General features: G+C 39.4%; 1 protein-coding gene across 2 annotated transcripts in view; it reads left to right on the top strand.

Annotated features, from left to right (window-relative positions):
* The first annotated feature begins 2,572 nt into the window (after nt 1-2,572).
* Nucleotides 2,573-21,148, top strand: part of LOC138755883 (ATP-binding cassette sub-family F member 2) — a 74,323-nt gene continuing 55,747 nt past the window's right edge. For both annotated transcript variants that reach the window (XM_069922641.1, XM_069922640.1), the window contains exons 1-4: nt 2,573-2,793; nt 12,587-12,799; nt 14,061-14,243; nt 16,011-16,182. In XM_069922641.1, the coding sequence (XP_069778742.1) occupies nt 2,631-2,793; nt 12,587-12,799; nt 14,061-14,243; nt 16,011-16,182 (731 nt within the window). In that variant the 5' untranslated portion in view covers nt 2,573-2,630. The remainder of the gene's footprint in view (nt 2,794-12,586; nt 12,800-14,060; nt 14,244-16,010; nt 16,183-21,148) is intronic.

The following is a 21,148-nucleotide window of genomic DNA, read 5'->3' as shown; positions in this document are numbered from 1 at the left end:
GTTCTGAATATATCTGACAGTGTTCCATGGCCAAATGCTGCCCTCTCACCAGAACATTTCTGCCTATCAGGATTGCCACCCCTCTTGCCTTTGAACTGAACAAGGAGCCTATTACCTCACCCACCCAACATCTCTTTAGCTTTTGGGGCTCTCACTCCATCAAATGCATTTCTTGGAGAAAGGCCAGATCTGCCCCTTTTTTCTAATATGTGCTAGGACTTTCTTCCTCTTAACTGTTCCATTCAGGCCATTAACATTAAAGCTAATGTATTTTACACTCTTAGCCATCGGGACTCCCAGACTGGTGTCTCCACTGTACCTTCACCATCCCAAGTTCACCCCCTATCCAACATTTTTTATTCAGCCCGTGGTTCCTGCCCGCCAGGCCCACAACAAACCCTGGGAAAGTTAAACAAACACAAAGACAAAAACAATAATAGTAACCCATGATGTTATCCCAATCCCCAGCCTCTCACCATGTTTCCTTACCCTATCCCTCCTCCTAATTCTCCCCTTCGTGAATTTATTTCCTGCTGCCGGCATGTCCCTCCATTACTCAGTGCCTGTGATCCACGACTCTCTCATCCATCTTCCTCTCCTTCTCCACTCCAGAGTTCTCCAAGATCCCTTCTCCCATTCCCATTACACATGTATCATTTTTTTTAGTCTATATTCGTACCCAAATATTTAGTTTACAACAACTGTTTACAATGCCTTGCATTAGTCCCCATGTTTGCTCTTGCTTTTCTTTTTCTTGCCTCACCCAAGCATAGGTAGCTCTCTGGCAAACTATTGTGCCTTACTCAGCTCTGATAAAACTTTTCTTTCCCCCAAGTAATAGAACTTTCAGGGTGGCAGGTCTTGACACACTCATACCCTTTTTGCTTTACCCGTCTTTTAACTGGCTCAAACTCTTTTCTTCACTAAAAGCGCTACACTAATATCAGGGTAGAAGAATATCTTGTTTCCCTCTATTTCCATCGCGTCCTCCCCTCTTTTCCTCACTCCGGCTGCCGCTGCCCCTAAATTTTTCTCCCTTTCCTGGTAATGTACCAGTTTTATTAGAACCGAACAGGGTTTTTGTGCAGTACTGGGCCTTTAAAGGTGTGTCCTACTTGCTTGCTCCACCTCTACCTTTTCCCCCAGTGTATCCTTTCCCAGTACTTTGGGAATCCATTTCTGGAAAAAGTCTGCTGGGCTTCTCCCCTCAGCCCAACAACTTTAATACTGTTCTTGTGACTGTAATTCTCCAAAGCACCTAGCTTCCCCCAGACTCGCTCTCCTTCCCATATCAGGGCAGCTAGTTCACCTCCACCCTACTTAACATGTCTTCACTGGTCCCCACTCTGTCTTTAACCTCCATGATTCTCCCCATTGAACCTGTGAGGGTCCCTTGCATAACATTTAATTTCTGGGCCACGTCCTGTGCTCTCCTTTCCACAGCCTGAAATAATCTGCCATCCATATGTCCCAGGGCCTCCAACATGTCTCATTACTGGGTCCCCTGGCCTAGTGGCATCTGCCATTACTGCCACCTCCGTTTCCCTAGCAGATCTGTCGTTGCACCTCCCACTGCTGCTCGTCGCATCTGTGGACCTGATACTGGATCATTTTGGGCTTTCCGCCCTGCGCTTCCCAGCCTTTCGCTATTTATTTAACTCACGCAAAAATGCCCGACCTTGTGCCCTAGTCGTGGGGGTGGGGGGGGGGGGAGGTGTTCTCGAGTCTCCTCTCCCCATGCCATTTCATAGGGCTCCTACCGCCTGCTTGCTGATCTAGGCCTTGACTCTCCTGGGCATGCTCTGTTGACTGTGTAGACTGGCCAGCGTCTTCCACGGTCCTCGAGGCGGCCGCACCATTTTCTTCTTCACGAGGCTCCTCGATTCAGTCCCCTATTTTTGGAATTGAATCCTTGCTTTTTATTTGTGGCCACTTTATTTTTCTTTGTCACTTTCTTCGTAGTTTCTTCCCACACCACTAGGAAATATTTTAACTGTTTTTTCATGCACTAGGAAATATTTTAACTGTTTTTTCATGCTCTCTTTGCTATTTGATCTTAGACCCTCTGGGGTTCTTATTCCACTCGTATCATGTGATCCGCTCAAATGGCCTGTGTGTTGGAGCAATAGGTCGGGTTTCCTTGAAGGGTCCAAAATTTGCACGAAGTTGGTTCCCTTTTACTTTCTGATGCAAAAATAAGTGATGTTTCAGTAGTACATTCAGACCATTTGGTTCCAGAATTTTTTATGGTTGGGGAGGTTTAAGAGCTTGAGAGCTGGTGGGGGGGGGGGGGAAAGAACCGTTCTTGCATCTAGAGGTGCTGGACTTCAGGCTTCTGTACCTTCTGCCTAAAGGTAGCAGTGTGAAGAGATTATGACCAGGGTGCAGGCAGTGTCTTGGTTATTGATGAGGAGCTGGAATCTCAGGACAGGATCAGGTAAAGGACTGTTTCAGCTTCACCAGTGTTGGGGCCACAGATTGTTTCAGTGGTGAACTATCTTGAATCATTCTGTGTCCCTAACGTGGCACAGAGATTTCTGACAAGTTGAGTGAAAGGCCTAATATTAAAAACAAAACACTTTCTTTCTTGGCAGATTCTGCACCCTCTGTAACACAAACCAGCAGGTGCAATGCCTTCTGATCTGGCCAAAAAAAAGGCAGCTAAGAAGAAGGAAGCTGCAAAGGCTCGTCAGCGAAGGCCTAAAGCCACTGAGGAAAATGGTGACGTTGGCACAGACGAAGTGGAGAATTCTGAAAGGCCACAGATCAATGGATCTTCTAGGCATGATGCAGGTAGGGAGTCTGGTCGGAAGAGCCTCCATTATACTGGAATTAAGGTTCACAAATATTAGGAAAAGGTTTGTTTGCAGGAAATTGTTAGTAGCCAGGCTGCCATTTACTTCCCATCTCAAATTGCCCTGTATTGAACTGGCTCATTTATTTCAGTGTAATGACTCAACTGCCCTTTGGATCTGAGTTGCATACAAGTAAAGGTGACAGAATATCCTTCCCTGAAATGATTGAATCAAATGTGTCTTGGCATTTTGAAAATGTTATTAAATTTTTTTTTCCGTACATGTAATTAATAAACTTTCAAATAAACAAATATTGATTTGAATTTAAAATTGCAATGATTACATGCTCGGTTTACTCCACCCTTGCCCTCCCCTCCCTCCCTCCCTTCTTATACCCCCCACTCAGAAATACAAAAAGAAAAAAATTATATAAAATATAGAAAAGAAAGAAAAATAGTTTCCTGGATTGCACGAAGGGTCGGTTCACACACTGGAAACCCATAGTGTTTGTACAACCTTGGAGAAGAAGACTGGAAGTACAGGTCTCGAGGCTGGAAGAACATTTTTATATATCTACCCCTAAACTTTGCATCTATGGGTTCCAAATTTGTTTTACAAAAAAAGAGGGCAGGATATTTATTTATTAAATTATCTGTAATTTTTCTCCAAAGGAGTTCAACTTTCAATTTCTGCATTCCATCTCTCCATACCTCAATATGCATCGGATTTCCAAGTCACTGCAATGCACTTCCTTGCCACCGCTAATGCTATTTTAATAAATTTCACTTGATAACATGATAACTTTAACTTGGGTCTTGTTGCTTCTCTATTTCCTAATAAAAATAGGTCTAGATTTTATGGAAATATGGTACCAGTAATCTGTTCTAAAAAATTTCCGAAGTCTACCCAAAAAGACCTTACTTTGGAACATGACCAAGTCCAGTATAAAAAGATTATCTCTTCACCGCATCTAAAACATTGATCTGATAAATCTGATTTCATTTTATTCAATTTTTGCAGCATTAACTATAATTGATGCAGATAATTATTGAACTAATCTATGGGTTACATTTCTAGTATTTGTCATACAATCTTGACAAAGAATCTGATCACCTTTATTCATCAGTTGTGATATTCAGATCTGGCTCCCATTTCTGTCTAGATTTATGGACTTCCTGTTTAATAGTGCCTGCTTGTAATCAAAGGTATTGCAGAGATAAATTTCTTAGTATTACCTCTCCTGTGAAGAATTTCCAGCTCACAAGCTGGTAAGAACATTGTTGGACCTAACTTTTCCTGCAGATATCCTCTCAATTGAAGATAGCAAGAAAGTTTATTCTGGGTTATTCCATATTTATTACTTAGTTGTTCATAACAACCTTCTACATTTTTAATTCCATTATGAAATCAAATATATAAACATTTTTATCTTTACTAAAAGGTATGAGATTATTTTGAATCAAAGTGTTCTTAGGTGGAGGAGTCATGTGATGGAGTAGTGGCCGGTAGGGGAATTCCAGCCCTCTCCAGAAAAGTTTAAAAAAAAGGTAGAGAAAAAACAAAGTCACTAACATAGAAACCATAACAAAGTGAAAGTATGGAGAAAATGGCAGCAAAGAAAGAAAAACCAAAAACAACAGGAAGAAAAGAAGAAGGAAGGATGTCGGAAGAGGAAGGTGAAGGCCTTACCGGGACGAGGAAGCCCACCCTGGAGAGAGAAGCCTGCTCCCTGAGGTCAGTGGAAACCCCGAACTCAGGACTACAAAGATGGCTAATGGAGCCAAACAAAAGTGCGCAACTGAGCATACGCGAGGATTCACGCATGCGCGATGCACAAGACAAAAACAACACCGACGGGAGGGGGGACCAGCTGAGGAGTAAATCTCCACAGCCGAAACAGATGAGTATAACATGACAGCAAGACTCTCAACGGGAGAACATAGAAAATAACGGGAACAAGAAGGAAGAGAATAAAAATAGGAAATCAAAGAAACAACAAATGACCAACCCAGAGGAAGAAGACCAACACCAAGACACTTCTAATAAAAATAAGAAGAACAAAAATACCCAACAAAATAAAACAAACAACCCAACAAGAGAACCAGAAGAGACAGAGGTAAAGGACACAGATCCTGGAGTGGACTCAGAAGAAGAGGAGGGAGAAATGGAAGATGAAGGGAAGGGCAAGTACATGGATATATTTTTTTTAAAGAATATATGGAAACAGTAAAAGAATGGCAATCACAAGAATTCAGTGAAATAAAAAGAAGAATAAAAAGTACAGAAGAAAAAATGAATAGAATAGAGATGATCATGACAGATATAGGAAGAAGAGTGGACAAGGTGGAAGAACGAGAAACAGTCGTAGAAATGGAAGTAGATGACTTAAAAAAGAAATTAGAAGAATCTGATAAAAAAGTTAAAGAAACACAGGAGCTGTTAGCTCAGAAGATAAATATAATGGAAAATTATAATAGAAGAAACAATATAAAGATAGTGGGCCTTAAGGAAGATGAAGAAGGCAAAAGTATGAAAGAATTTATAAAAGAATGGATCCCCAGGGTCCAAGGAAGACCAGAATTACAGGAAGAAATGGAAATAGAAAAGGCACACAGAACATTAGCCCCTAAACCACAACCACAACAAAAACCAAGATCCATTCTAGTAAAATTCCTAAGATATACAAAAAGAGAAAATATATTGGAGAAAGCAATGAGGAAAATAAGAGAAGACAAAAAACCACTGGAATACAAGGGTCAAAAAAAATTTTTCTATCCAGATATAAGTTTTGAACTCCTGAAGAAGAGGAAGGAGTTTAATGCAGCAAAAACGACCCTATGGAAAAAAGATTATAAATTTATGTTAAAATACCCAGCAGTACTTAAAATAGTTATCCCGGGGCAGCAAAGCAAACTATTCTCGGATCCGGAAGAAGCACGAAAATTTGCAGAACAACTACAAAACAGACAGAAAGATGAAGAACAAAAATGACCACGAACTATATGTATGTGTGTATGTAGGTATATATATATATATGTGTGTGTGTGTGTGTGTGTGTGTGTGTGTGTATAAAAAAGAGTATATATAAGAACTAAGAAAGGGAAGAAAGGAAGTAAGGAGCGAATTAAGAGAGTGACCTTTGTTATATATGAAGATTAAAATCTTTTCTGGGGGGGGCTGGGTGGGGAAGAATAACAGTCACTGCAAAATCAGTTGACGCTTGCGAGCGGATTCGCAAATCCAAATGGAGAGGGGAGATGTGGTTGCCCGACAAGGGACAAAGGGCAACTCAGAAATGGGAGGGACTATTGGGGTTAAAGGAATTTTAGATAGGAGAATAGTGGAAATATTTTATGTTTTAGAAATGTTGTCTTATAATGTGTTCAAAAAAAGAAAGCAGAAATGGATAGGAAGGGAAGGTGGTGATGAGGAAACGGAAAGGAAAAATAAACAAAGTATGAAATGACTATGTTGAACTATATGAATTTAAATATTAATGGAATACATAACCAAATCAAAAGGAAGAAACTGTTAAATTTACAGAAAAAAGAAAAAATTAATATAGCATTCGTACAAGAAACACATCTAACTGAAGTGGAACACAAGAAATTAAAGAGAGATTGGATAGGACATGTAACAGCAGCGTCGTATAATTCAAAAGCCAAAGGAGTAGCTATATTAATCAATAAAAATGTACCAATCAAAATAGAAATAATAGATCCAGCAGGAGATATGTAATGATAAAATGTCAGATATATTCAGAATTTTGGAATTTACTCAATGTATATTCACCTAATGAAGAAGATCAAAAATTTATGCAAGATATCTTTTTGAAGATAGCAGATACGCAAGGGAACATACGAATAGGAGGGGATTTTAACCTTAATTTGGACTCAAACATGGATAAAACTGGAAAAAAAACTAACAGAAAGAACAAAGTAACCAAATTTATAATTAAATTGATACAAGAAATTCAACTTTTGGATATATGGAGGAAACAACACCCAGAGGAAAAGGAATATTCATATTATTCGGGTAGACATAAAACATACTCAAGGATAGACCTATTCCTGTTATCAGCTCGCATGCAAGACAGTTAGAAAAACAGAATATAAAGGTAGAATATTATCGGACCACTCACCCCTGATATTGACAATAGAGTTAGAGGACTTCCCACCAAGAATGTATAGATGGAGATTAAACTCCATGCTACTTAAAAGGCAGGATTTTAGAGAATTCATTGAATGACAAATTAAAATGTAGTTTGAAATAAATACGGAATCAGTGAAAGATAAGTTTATACTATGGGATGCAATGAAAGCGTTCATCAGAGGGCAAATAATAAGTTATGTAACTAAGATGAAGAAGGACTACAATCGGGAAACAGAACAGTTGGAAAGGGAAATAACAAATACAGAAAAAGAATTAGCAGTGAAGGAAGATACAACTAAAAGAAGAGAATTGGCAGATAAAAAAATAAAATATGAAACACTACAAACATATAAGGTGGAGAAGAACATAATGAAGACAAAACAAATATTATGAGCTAGGAGAAAAAACGCACAAAATTCTAGCGTGGCAGCTTAAGACAGAACAAACTAAAAGAATGGTATTGGCATTAAGGAAAAAGGACAAACAAATTACATATAATCCAACGGAGATCAATGAAAAATTCAGGGAATTCTATGAGCAACTATATCAAACTGAAAACGAAGGGAAAGAAGACAAAATAGATGAATTTCTAACTAAAATTGAACTACCAAAATTACAAACAGAGGAGCAAAATAAATTAATAAAACCATTTGAAATAGAAGAATTACAGGAGATATTAAAAAAACTACAGAACAATAACACCAGGAGAGGATGGATTCCCAATAGAATTCCATAAAACATTTAAAGACTTATTAATTCCTCCCCTCCTGGAAGTAATCAACCAGATTGATAAAACACAAAGCATACCAGATTCATGCAAAACAGCAATAATTACAATAATACCAAAGACAGGGAAAGATCCACTAACACCAGCGTCATATAGACCATTATCTCTACTTAACACAGATTATAAGATAATAGCTAAACTATTAGCAAACAGATTGGCCGACTATGTACCAAAAATAGTAAAACTAGATCAAACTGGATTTATTATAAAAAGACGAACAACGGACAATATCTGTAAATTTATTAACTTAATTCAAGCAGTAGAAGGAAACAAAACTCCAACAGTAGCGGTTGCTTTAGACGCAGAGAAGGCCTTTGACAGAGTAGGATGGAATTATTTATTCAAAGTACTACAAAAATTCAGCCTACCAGAGAAATATATTAATTGGATTAAAGCATTATATAAGGGGCCATTGGCAAAAGTGACAGTAAATGGATATATATCAAAACAATTTAACTTAAGCAGATCAACAAGGCAGGGATGTCCACTATCTCCCTCACTGTTCGCGTTAGCTATAGAACCACTAGCAGAACTGATAAATACAGAAAATAAAATAAGAGGGATAAAAATAAAAGAGAAGTAATATAAAATCAGTCTATTTGCAGATGACCTTATAATCTTCTTTGGCTTGGCTTTGCGGACGAAGATTTATGGAGGGGGTAAATGTCCACGTCAATTACATAGGAAATTGAAGGAATATGGAGAAGTATCGGGGAACAAGATCAGCGCAAATAAAAGTGAAGCAATGCCAATGAATAATGTGGATTTCAGAAAGTTTAAGAAAGAATCACCATTTTGATGGCAAACACAAGCAATGCGATACCTAGGTATACAACTAAATAAAAATCTCGGCCATCTATATAAACTCAATTATCATCCATTAATGAAAAAATTCCAAGACGACTTAGAGCATTGGAAAGACTTACCACTAACACTGATAGGAAGGATAAACTGTATTAAAATGAACATTTTCCCAAGGATACAATACCTATTTCAGTCATTACCAATTCACCTAACAGAGAAATTCTTCAAGGACCTAAAGAAAATAATAAGGAAATTCTTATGGAAAGGGGGGAACCGAGGATAGCACTAGATAAATTAACAGAATGGTACAAACAAGGAGGCTTACAACTACCAAACTTTAAGAATTATTGTAGAGTCGCACAATTAAGATACCTATCAGATTTTTATCAAACAAGGGAAAAAACCAGATTGGACGAGATTAGAACTAGATAAAATAGGGGAGAAGATACCTGAACATATGCTATATAAATGGGATGAAAAATTGGTGCAACGTAGGAATTCACCAGTATTGCATCATCTGCTCAACATTCGGAAGAAGATTCACGTAGAAAGGAATAAAACAAATTACCAACTACCAAAACTAATATTGACGCAAAATCAACTAATCCCTTTCACAATAGATAACCTTTCCTTCAGAGAATGGGAGAGAAAAGGGATCAAAAGAATAGAAAATTGTTTTTCGGGAAATAAATTATTATCCTTTGAACAAATGAAGGATAAATATATAGCTCACGATACAATGTTTGCAAACCACCAACTGAAAACCTACTTGAAGGACAAATTGGGAAACAGTCTGAGGTTACCAGAAGGAAGCAATTTTGAATATGTGATTACAGACACAATGATAATTAAAAAATTTGTAACAAACATGTACATCAAACTGCAAGAAAAGGAGAACGAGGAAACAAACGGTAAACCTAAACAAAAATGGGAACAAGATCTAAACATAAAGATAAAGAATGAAACGTGGGAGAAGCTATGCTCTGGAACTATGAGAAATACAATAAACATGAGGTTACGCATGATACAATATAACTGGATACACAGGCTATACACCACACCTCAAAAGTTAAATAAATGGGACCCAACAGTATCAGACAGATGTTTTCGCTGTAAAAAGGAAACGGGAACAACAATTCATGCAATTTGGACATGTTAGAAAGTGAAAAAATTTTGGGAAGATCTAAACCAGATATTAAATAAAATCACAAAAAGCAATATACCAAAAAACCCAGAGATCTTCCTCCTAAGTAATATAAAAAACAAAGAATTTGGACTCGATTTGTATGGAGCACAAAAAAGATTTGTTAGGATAGCCCTAGCTGTAGCAAAAAAATGTATTATGTCAGCCTGGAAATTAGAAGATAACTTTTAGAATACAACAATGGTACATAGAAATGAATAAATGTATTAAATTAGAAAAAAAATAACATAATTTAAGAAATAATATTATAATATTTGAACAAATATGGGAGCCATACATGAAACACAATAGAGAAATCCTACCATGAACCTCCATCACCTAAAATGACAGAAGGAGAAGACAACGAACAGATGTGACTCAGTAAAATTTCTTGTTTATTTTTATTGAGTGACAACATTGTTTAACGGGTTTAATGTATCTTATAGATTGAACTTCAAATAAATGGGGAGGGGGATGAGGGAGGGAGGGGGGAAAAGGGGGAGAAAATGATACTATATATTCAAGAGAAAAAATGTCTGTATGTATCTTGGTCAATATGGTTTATAGTGTGGAAAAAAAAATTAATTAAAAAAAGTGTTCTTAGGTGATATACTTTCTGTTCCAATTTTGTTCTTTATTTTATTTCAAGTAATAATCAAATGTTTTAACAATGTGCTTCTTCTGTGCCAGTTATTAACTTTGAATCCCATTTGTGTATAAATTCCTCTGCTATTTTCCCTATTTTATCCAACTCTATTTTGACCCATGCCGATTTTCCTGATCCCTCAAAAAAGAAGCAAGTAATAGCATTTGAGCCACTTGATAATAATTCTTAAAGTTAGGAAGTTGTAAACATCCTGATTCATATTTCCACATTAATCTTTCTATAGAAAATCTTGACATTTTACCTTTTCTTGTATGTTTATTTAATTCTTGAAAAAACTTTTGTGGTAATAGTATTGGTGAGGTTTAAAAAATATATTGTGTTTGTGGGAAAAATATTCATCTTCATCCTACTAACATTATTGGGAGGTTGTCCATTTTAAAAAAAAAATCGTTTTCAACTTTTTTAAGTAATGATGAGAAATTCCGTTTATGTAAATTGTTTATATTATTATATATCGGGATCCTTAAATATTTAATTACCTCTTTTGGCCAACAAAGGCTATAATTTCCTTGTGTAAGGGGCATAATTTCACTTTTGTCCCAAGTTATTTTATAACCTGAAATCTTACCATATTCTTACAGATTTGGATGTAATTTCCGTAATGAAGTCTCCGGTTCTGTCAGATATATTAATACGCCATCTGCAAATAAACTCATTTTATTCTCTTCCTGACAGACCTTCAACCCCTTAATTTCTAAATCACTTCTAATTACCTCTGCTAGTGGGTCTATAGCTAAAATAAACAGCTAGGGATTAGGGACAGCCTTGTCTGCTAAACCTTGCCAATTGAAATGGAGCAGACATTTGTCCATCAGTTTCTACGGGGCACTTTCGCTTTAGAATTATTATATAGGGCCTTGATCTAGTGTATAAAAGTTTGACCAAACCCAAATTTATTTAGGATTTTAAACAATAAGTCCCACTCAGATCTATCAAATGCTTCTTCTGCATTTAGGGCTATTCCTACCCTCATCTTTCCTTTTTTTTGTGCTAAATGTATAATACTAATGAATATAGATAGCCATGTTGTCTGTCAATTGTTTCTTTTTCACAAATCCTGTATGATCCATGTTTATTAATTTGGGCTATAATTTAGTAATTCTATTCATCAATATTTTGGCAAGTATTTTGTAAAATACGATGAAGGTTTTAAAGGATCTCTATCTTCTGGTATCACAATAATTATTGCTGTTGAAAATGAGTCTGGAAGAGTATGAGTTGTTGATGCTTGGTCTAATGTTTCCATAAAAATAGGAATCCATCCATCTTTCAGCATGTGCAATATTTTCCTTTTGGATATTCTGTGGTACTTTGGGTCACTTCATTTGGAACATAGCAGCAATTCATAAATTTATATTTCAAAAATTAAAAATATACTTCCAGCTGCTTAATTCTAGATTAATTTCAGTGCAGCAATTCCACATTTTCCACGTTGGATTTGAACCTGTCTCTGGCTGTGGCTACATGCAGTAATGTAACCACCGAGCTACTTCACAGCAGCCAGAACACCCTTTTTGAAAAGATGAATGGATTTTAAAGTTTGAAGGGTGTTGAGGGATCCTAAAGATTTCAAACTTTAATTTTTTTTTAGACATAATTCACAGTAACAGGCCATTTTGGCCCATGAACCCATCCCGCCCAATTAACCTACAATCCCGGTATGTTTCAAACGGTGGGAGGAAACTGGGGTCCCCGAGGGAAAACCCACGTAGACTCTGGGATAACGTGCAAATTCTTTACAGTCAGTGCAGGATTTGAACTCTGGTCCTGATTGTTAGCGCTGTAATTGTATTGTGCTAACCGCTACGCCATCTGCGCTGCCCTTTTGCAATGGTCTGAACTAAGAGTCTTCAATGTTATCACAAATTCCAATACGCAATTCATCAGAGCTTAAATCCAGAGTACTGGGAAAGTGGCACTTGCTACTGTGGGAACTGGTGGTGAAGCTGGTTCAGAGAGAAAGAAGTTGAGGGATATGTTAAGGGGGAAAGAAGAGCAAGGGGGCATAGACCTGTTGAACTCGATGGCTACTCAAAAATCTAACATGATGCCATTTTAAAACGTGCAAGTGCCCAATTCTTTAAGAATTAACTGCCAACTCATCAACCAGTTTTGAATCCTCCAGGAGCTTTAGGCCTTAACCTTCCTTGGTTAACAGCACTCCTCCATGTCTTGTAATGCAACTTCTCTTTTTACAGATTTGGCGCAGATTATCAATGAGTTGGATGAGTTTGAGCTGAAGAAAGCAGCAGCTCGGGCAGTCACAGGGGTACTGGCCTCTCATCCTAACAGTACAGACATTCATATTATTAACCTATCGCTTACGTTCCATGGTCAGGAGCTACTGAGTGACACCAAACTGGAGCTGAATACTGGCCGCCGTTATGGACTGATTGGTCTCAATGGCACAGGTAAGATCATAGTTGGTCAGAAAGTTGGGACAAGTTCCTGGAAAGTTTTTGTAAGTCTGAAGCTCAATAGCATTGCTGAATTCAAGGTTGCTCATCTCTATTTTATAGAGTTTTCAAATCCAGCAGTTTCCAAGTTGGTTTGTTACAGGGTCTTTGCTGCAATGTGTCAACAACCTTTTGGGAAAAGGCTGTGGTCTTTTCCATAATGGACTCCACTATGTGCCTGGCTACAATGGTGCAGCATGTATGTGATTTGTAGGAACCTCCAAAGTCATTGAATCAAGTCTTTGGCCATGCTGGGGGTGAAATATGTAATAATTGAGACGTCGGCATCTGAAACTTGTCAATTGAAACTGAAACCCAATAAATAAAGCTAGAGTTACTTTTTCAGATCTCCCAGAGCTTGTGAACCTTGTTCCCAAAGGGAGCGACAGATTTGCCAGTTTAGGATAGGACATCACAACACCGTACAGGCCCTTCAGCCCACGGTATTGTGCCGACCTATGTAAAACTACTTCACAACTATCTAATCCTTCCCCACCTCTATCACATACGTGTACCTGTCAGTCTTTTGAATGTCACTTATGTAGCAGTCTCCATCACTACCCCATGCAATGCACTGCAGGGACTTGTCTGTCTATGCCCCTCAATCTTGTATCCCTCTAAGTTACCTCTTGTCTTTTGTTGCTCCAAAGAAAAAACCCTTAGCTCAATCAACCTTGCTTCATGACACATTCTTCAATCCAGTCAACATCCTTCTACATCTCCACTGCTCCCTCTCTGAGACTCCTACATTCTTCCTATAATGGGGCAACCAGAACTGAATGCAATGCTCTAGGTATGCTCCAACCACATTTTTATAGACCTCCAACATTAACTTCATGACTAACACTTTCCTCTAACTATAATCAACACCAATATACCATATGGCTTCTTATCCACCCTACTTGTGTAGCAACCTTGAAGGATCTGTGGACCTGGACCCCAAGATCTCTGTTCTTCCACACTGTTACGAATCCTGCCTTAACCGCTTGCTCCACATTCACGTTCCACTTTCCAAAGTGCATCACTTCATACTTAACTGGATTGAACTCCATCTGCCACTTTTTTGTATCCTGGACAATACCCTGATGTGACCAATGACAAATTTGCTATCAACAACCCCTCTAACCTTTGTATCATCTGCAAACTTCTTTCTCCAAGTCATTTATACAAAGCAGATTTTGCACTTTGCTAATGTTGACCTCTCTCTCCCTTGCAGGCAAATCCATGCTGCTATCTGCTCTGGGTCAACGGGAGTTGCCAATACCAGAACACATCGACATTTACCACCTGACACGAGAAATGCCGCCAAGTGACAAAACTCCGCTGGATTGTGTGATTGAGGTTGATAAGGAGCGTGTCCAGTTGGAGAAAGAGGCAGAGCGCCTGGCCCATGAAGATTGTAACTACCTTTTGGCTTTTGCTCCAAATTTTGTGTTGGTTATGATAAAAGTTGAATCAAAGAAATCTAAAATGGGCAGAACAGTTAGCGTAGCAGTGCAACGCTGTTATAGTGCAGCAATTTGGGTTCAAACCTGGCACTGTCTGTAAGGAGTTTGTACATTCGCCTGTTATTGGTGTAGGTTTGCTCCAGGCGCTCAAGTTTTCTCCCAACGTTCAAAACGTACCAGGGTAAATAAGGTGAATTTGAGCAGCATGGGGTTGTGAGCCCGAAGGGCCTGTTGTAGCGCTGTATGTCTAAAACAAATTGTTGACTGCACTCAGCAGGTCACATGGCATCTGTAGGGAAAAATGTTGACCTGACATTAATGTAGGACTTGACAGCAAAGTGGCACAGCAGATAATGCTGCTGTCTCTTTAGCTGCAGTGAACTGGGTTCAGTCCTGACATTGGATACTGCCTTGTGCAGAGCATGCTCTGTCATTACACCTGGAACCATAGAAATCTATAGCAATATAACAGTCCCTTTGGCCCATCGAGACAGTTCTGAACTGTTATTTTTATGGTCCCAATCCTTTATACCTCTCCCAACCCTGTATCCAAATTTTTCTTAAATGCCAAATTGGAGTCCACATTCACCACTTCATCTGGCAACTCATTCCACAAGTATCCCTTAGATGCTCTGGCTTCCTTTTGCAACCCAAAGTTATGCTGATAAGTTAATTGGATACAGCAAGTTGCCTCTATATTGTGGAAGAAAGAATCTTGGGGAGTTGATGGCCATGAGGCAGTAAATTTCATGTGGCTTCAGTGCTGGGCAGGTACAGAAGTGTAACATGTTCAGCCAGGGCAAATATTTTCAAACCGTTTTTAAGTCTTTGTGACTGTCAGCAACACCGGACGTTGGCAGTTACCACTCAGAACTTTTCTGCATAGACTGGCCACCTGTTTAAACAAATTCCATGACCCGAATCCAAGCTCCAAGAGCTCCCTGGCATAGTGATATAGTCATCATGTTGTGGTGAGACGAGTTCATGTGCTATGCAGCCTTGACATAGCCGCTAACATTCAGAAGGTATCAGTCTGTCAGATGATTAGCCTTTTGCTGTGCATGTTTAAATACCAACTCGTCGGTTATCCCAAAATATAAAATTAAAATTTTATTTATGACATGAATACATGTTATAATGCTTGAAATTGGTGTCATAGATAATCAGGGTTATAAAGAAAGCTTTTGGCATCTTAGCCTTCATAAATCAAAGTATTGAGTACAGGAGTCAATTGTTTTAAGATATTGGTGAGGCCAAATTTGAAGTATTGTGTGGAGTTCTGGTTGCCAAACTACAGGAAGGATGTCAGTAAGATCAAAGGAGTGCAGAGAAAATTTACTGGGTCTCAGGAGTTGAGGTACAGGGAAAGATTAGGACTTTACATAGAATAAGGGGAGATTTGATAGAGGTTTACAAAATTGAGGGGGTCTAGAGTAAATATGAGTAGGCTCCTTCTACTTAGATTAGGTACCTTTAGAGTGAAAGGTTTAGGGTTTAAGAAACCCATTAGGTTTCTTGGTGAATATCTATTGCTGCTGGGTTTTGGGGTCCTCTGGGCTTGTAACAGTACAAACTTCCTTACAACACCGGATTTGAACCTGGGTTGCTGGCATTACAATAGTATCGTGCTAACCCTAGTGGGATCATAATTGGGATTACTTGTCATCCAGTGTGACTTTTTGAGATTCAATGTTTCTTTCCTTTCCCGACCTATCCAGCTGAATGTGAGAAGCTTCTACAAATCTACGAGCGCCTGGAAGAATTAGATGCAGACAAGGCAGAAGTGCGAGCATCGCGGATTCTGCACGGTCTTGGGTTTTCGCCCGCCATGCAGCGGAAGAAGATGAAGGATTTCAGTGGAGGCTGGAGAATGAGAGTGGCACTTGCCAGGTAAAGGAAAGGAGGGATTGAGACTTGGTGCCTCAAAGGCTCGGGTAGCCCATCTAAGATAGATGAGGCATAAATCTTTCTCTAACGGTCGTGTGGCTCTGGTCTTCCTCAACCTTGTGGAAACAATGGCAGAGGTAGGTTTTTTGATGAGGAGAGGGAAAGGCCACTGACATTAGATGAGAACGAGGTTGCAGTTGGTGAGGGGCACATTGCTCCATGTGTGTGTTGATTAACTGTCATTGAATCCAGGCTTTCCAGTTGTGAAAGATCCTTTAACATCCCAGACTGGTGTTGTGGCTAGTGTTCCTCCCTCAGTCATGAAGTTCAAAAGCATATAAACTGCTTGTTCAATTCAAAACAATTTGTGATGTGTTAATTTTTAAAAAAAAAAGTTGGTTCCACTCAACTCTAAAGCGCTTGTTGGAATTTGAATTGATGTGTAATGGGGATGGGCAGCATTTGACCGTTGGAAGCCTATGCTCCAGTCTTGTGCAGTTTCTCCTAATTGAGTTTAGAATTACATCACCTTTCATCTTATTAAACAACAGAGTTGAGGGGCCAGGTAACCTTATCCAGCTCCTGATTTTTAATTGACAACCCTTTGTTCATGTCGATAAAAGGCCATAAGATTTTGGCCTAGAAGTAGGCTCTTTGACCTGTGGAGTCTGCCCTGCTATTCCATCAGGAGCTGATCCATTTCCCACTCAGCCCCACTCTCCTGCCTTCTCCCTATAATCTTTGATACCTTGACTATTAAGATACCTATCAATCTCTGCCCGAAACACACACAACAACCTGGCCTGAGGCAGCAAATTTGAAGTTCACTACCTTCTTGTTAAAGAAATTCCTCTGCATCTCTGTTCTAAGTGGACACCCTTCAATTTTTAAGTTTTGCTCTCTTGTCCTGGACTCCACGGCCATGGGAAACAACTTTGCCACATCTATTCTGTCCAGGCTTTTTAGCATAGGAAATGCTTCTTTGAAGTTCCTCCTTTTGAATGCCAAGGAGTACATAAGAACATAAGAAATAGGAACAGGAATTGGCCACCCGGCCCATCGAGGCTGCTCCGCCATTCAATGAGATCACGGCTGATCTGATCATTGACTCAACTCTGCCTTTTCCCCATATCCATTAATTCCTTTTTTATGTAAAAATCTATCTGAACCTTAAATATGTTTAATGAAGTTGCCTCAACTGCTTCCCTGGGTTGAGAATTCCATAGATTCACTACTTTGGGAAAAAGTTTTTCCTCATCTCAGTTTTGAATCTACTCCCCTAAATCTTGAGGCTGTGTCCCCTAGTTCTGGTCTCGCCTACCAGAGGAAACCATTTTCTTGTTTCCATCTTATCTTTCCTTTTCATAATTTTATATGCTCCTATAAGATTTCCTCTCATTCTTCTGAATTCAAATGAGTATAATCCCTGACGATTTAGTCTCTCCTCATAGGTCAACCCCCTCATCTCTGGAATCAACCTGGCCTCCAAGGCCAGTCTATCCTTCAAGTATGGAGATGAGAAGTGCACGCAGTACTCCAGGTGCAGCCTCACCAGTACCTTGTACAGTTGCAGCATGGACCCCCCCCCACTTCTGCTCTTGAATTTAATTCCTCTAGTGATGAAGGCCAGCATTTCATTTGCTTTCTTAATAACCTGTTGAACCTGCAACCCAATTTTTTGTGATTCATGCACAAATCCTTCTGCACTATAGCATGCTGCAGTTTTTCACCATTTAAATAATAATCGGCTCTTCTATTTTTCCTGCCAAAGTGGATGATCTTGCATTTACTAACGTTGTACTCCATCTACCAGACCTTTCCCCACTCACCTAACTTAACTATAACCTTCTGCAGCCTCTCCACATCCTCTGTCCAATTTGCTTTTCCACTCAGTTTAGTATCATCCGCAAACTTGGCTACACGACCCTCTGTCCCCTCTTCCACATCATCACTGTGAATGGTGAACAGCTGTGGGCCCAGCACTGACCCCTGCGCCCCCCCCCCCCCCCACTTACCACTGTCTGTCAATCAGAAAAACACCCATTTATCCCAACTCTGCCTTCTGTCAGTTAACCAATCCTCAATCCATGCCCATATACTCCCCCCCCCCCCCCCCACTCCATTCATCTGTATCTTATTGATGTCTTTTGTGCGGCACCTTATCCAATGCCTTCTGGAAATCCAAATATACATCATCAACCTGTTCCCTCTATCTATAGCACCCATTATATCCTCAAAGACAGCAAGTTTGTCAAACAAGACCTGTCCTTTCTGAATCCATGCTGCAACTCACTGCTGTTCTAAATGTTCTTTGTTCTAAATGTCTCACTATTTCATAACCGCTTCAAGCATCTTCCCAACTACAGACGTTTAACTGGCCAATAGTTACCTGTCTTCTGCCTACATTCCTTTCTAAAAAATGGCATGACATTTGCTGTCTTCCAATCTGCTGGGACCAGCCCAGAATGCAGAGAATCTTGGTAAATGACTACAATGCATCGACTATAACTCCTGCCATTTCCTTCAGTACCCTGGGATGCATCCCATCAGGACCAGGGGATTTGTCCGCTTTCAGTTTTATTAGTTTGCTTATCGCTATCTCTTTTGTAACAATTATTTTATCGAGGACTTCGCATCCCTATCACCACTCTTTGGCAGGCTGGATGTGTCTTCCACCATGAAGACTGACAAAAAATATTTGTTCAATGCCTTGGCCATTTCCTCATTACTCAATATCAATCTCCCTTTCTCATCTTCCAAGCGACTTGTGTTGACTCTAGCCACTCTCTTCTGCTTTTTATATTTATAAAATGTTTCGTATCTGTTTTTATTTTTGTGCTAATTTACCTTCAGAATCCTTCTTTCCTTTCCTTATTTCTTGTTTAATTGTCCTTTGATGCCTTTTAAAGTTTTCCCATTCCTTTATTTTCCCACAGTACAACTGAGAGCCGTCAAACATTCCTCATATACTAATCCATTCATTCCAGGTGTTGGGAAGAATCCTGCCCTCTGCTGGACATCATGACACCCACGTCATGATGTCACTCTTCCATATTTAGTCCTGTGTGTCAGTAGCCATGTTAGTCTAATAGAAGTAAAGGATGAGAAAGCTTCATGTCTCCGAGTCTTAATTGTGTGAGTGCATACAGAACAGCAGGAAGGAAACAAACTACACATACTACTTGCACCAAGTGTAAGAAGGAAAACAACAGAATAAAGGTAGAAAGTGATTACCTAACAACCCCAACAAATTTCCACCAACAGATCAAGGCAAAAGCACGCTAAGATGGTGGAGAGAAAGTGTAGGGAATTCAGTGAAGTAGAAGAAAGTTGGGATAATGACATAGAACAGTTTAACCACTACTGCGTAGCCCACAATATTGTGGAGGTCTGCAGCTCTGAAATGGCAGAAGAATTGTTCCAAGCACTAAAACGGAGGGCAAAAATTCACAAAATTAGATTTGTCACGAGCATATCAACAGATAGGAATTGGACAAAAAAAATCAAGGGAATATGTGACAATCAATCCCCATCTGGGACTATTCACCAATACACAGATGCTTTTACTGAATTTCAACACCACCTGTTTTTTTTTCAAGCAACAATGACCCAAATGACTACATGTTACCTAGATGATATCATCATCACGGTCCGAAACGGCAGTGAATACGTACAAAACCTTCAAAAGGTTTAACCAGACTACAGCAGGCTAATATATGATTATGAAAGGACAAATCTTCATGCACCCCTCAGTAACATACCTTGGGTTTGCAATCGACAACAAAGGGGTGTGAATTAATTCCAAAAAATCAGAATTACCGCCCTTTCTAGGACTTGCTCATCACTACTGAAAACATATCCCTAATATGTCTACACTACGCAGCCCGCCGTACCAATTACACCAGAAAGATCAAACATGGTATTGGAACACCGAAACTAAAAACACAGTGGATCAACTAAAGGAAATACTAACGTCAACAAATAAGGTGCTGATCCACTATGACCCTAGTAAAGAAGTAACACTCGCCATGGATTCTTCACCAGTGGGACTAGGAGCGGTACTATCCCAAATCACAGAAAAAGGTCGCGAACATTAACCACAAGCGAACACAATTACGCCCGACCAGAAAAAGGATTGACAATTTTTGCAGTTTTTTTAAAAAGAAAAATCCATCAATATCTTTATGGAAGAAAATTCACCTTGATCACAGACAACAAGCCTCTTAGTTTAATTCTGGGGCCACACAAAGGTAGACCAGTATTAGCTGCAGCCACAATTCAAAGATGGTCCATGCTACTAGTGGCGTATAAACCAAGAACACTCAACAGCCAGACAGATGCCTTATCACGCATACCGCTACCGAGACATAACAACGAGAAGAAATTATTAAATGGACAGCAGAGTCGGCAACCATCAACTTCAACAATTGCCTGTTACAGCCCAGATGATCAGAAAGGCAACCCAAAAAGAGGCAACATTAAGCAAAATCCTATACTTCACCCTTAATGGGTGGCCTGAATCTGAAGTCATCCCAGAAGATCTAAAGCCTTACCACACACACCACTATGAACTATCAGTTGAAGAAGGATGTTTACTATGGGTTACCCGTACAATTATTCCAGCCAAATGCCAAACTACCATGTTATCAGAACTGCACCACAACCATCCGGGAATGGTCCGAATGAAGGCACTGGCCTGGATGCATGTTTGGTGGCCCTCCATAGACAGAGACATTGAAACAACAGTGAGAGAATGCAAAATATGTCAGTCAATGCAGCCAAAAATGCTGCAAGCCGAAGTAAACCCACGGAAATGACCATCCAAACCCTGGGCATCAGATATATGTAGACTTCACTGGAGCATTCATGGGTGCAACTTTCCTAACAGCTGTGGACGCACACTCCAAATTGCGAGTAGTTTCACAGCTGAATAACACGAAAGCAGATCCCACGATTGACTGTCTACGAG

The sequence above is a fragment of the Narcine bancroftii genome, chromosome 2 (genome assembly GCF_036971445.1).
Source record: "Narcine bancroftii isolate sNarBan1 chromosome 2, sNarBan1.hap1, whole genome shotgun sequence".
Taxonomy (NCBI): domain Eukaryota; kingdom Metazoa; phylum Chordata; class Chondrichthyes; order Torpediniformes; family Narcinidae; genus Narcine; species Narcine bancroftii.
This window is presented reverse-complemented; position numbering and strand designations above follow the sequence as displayed.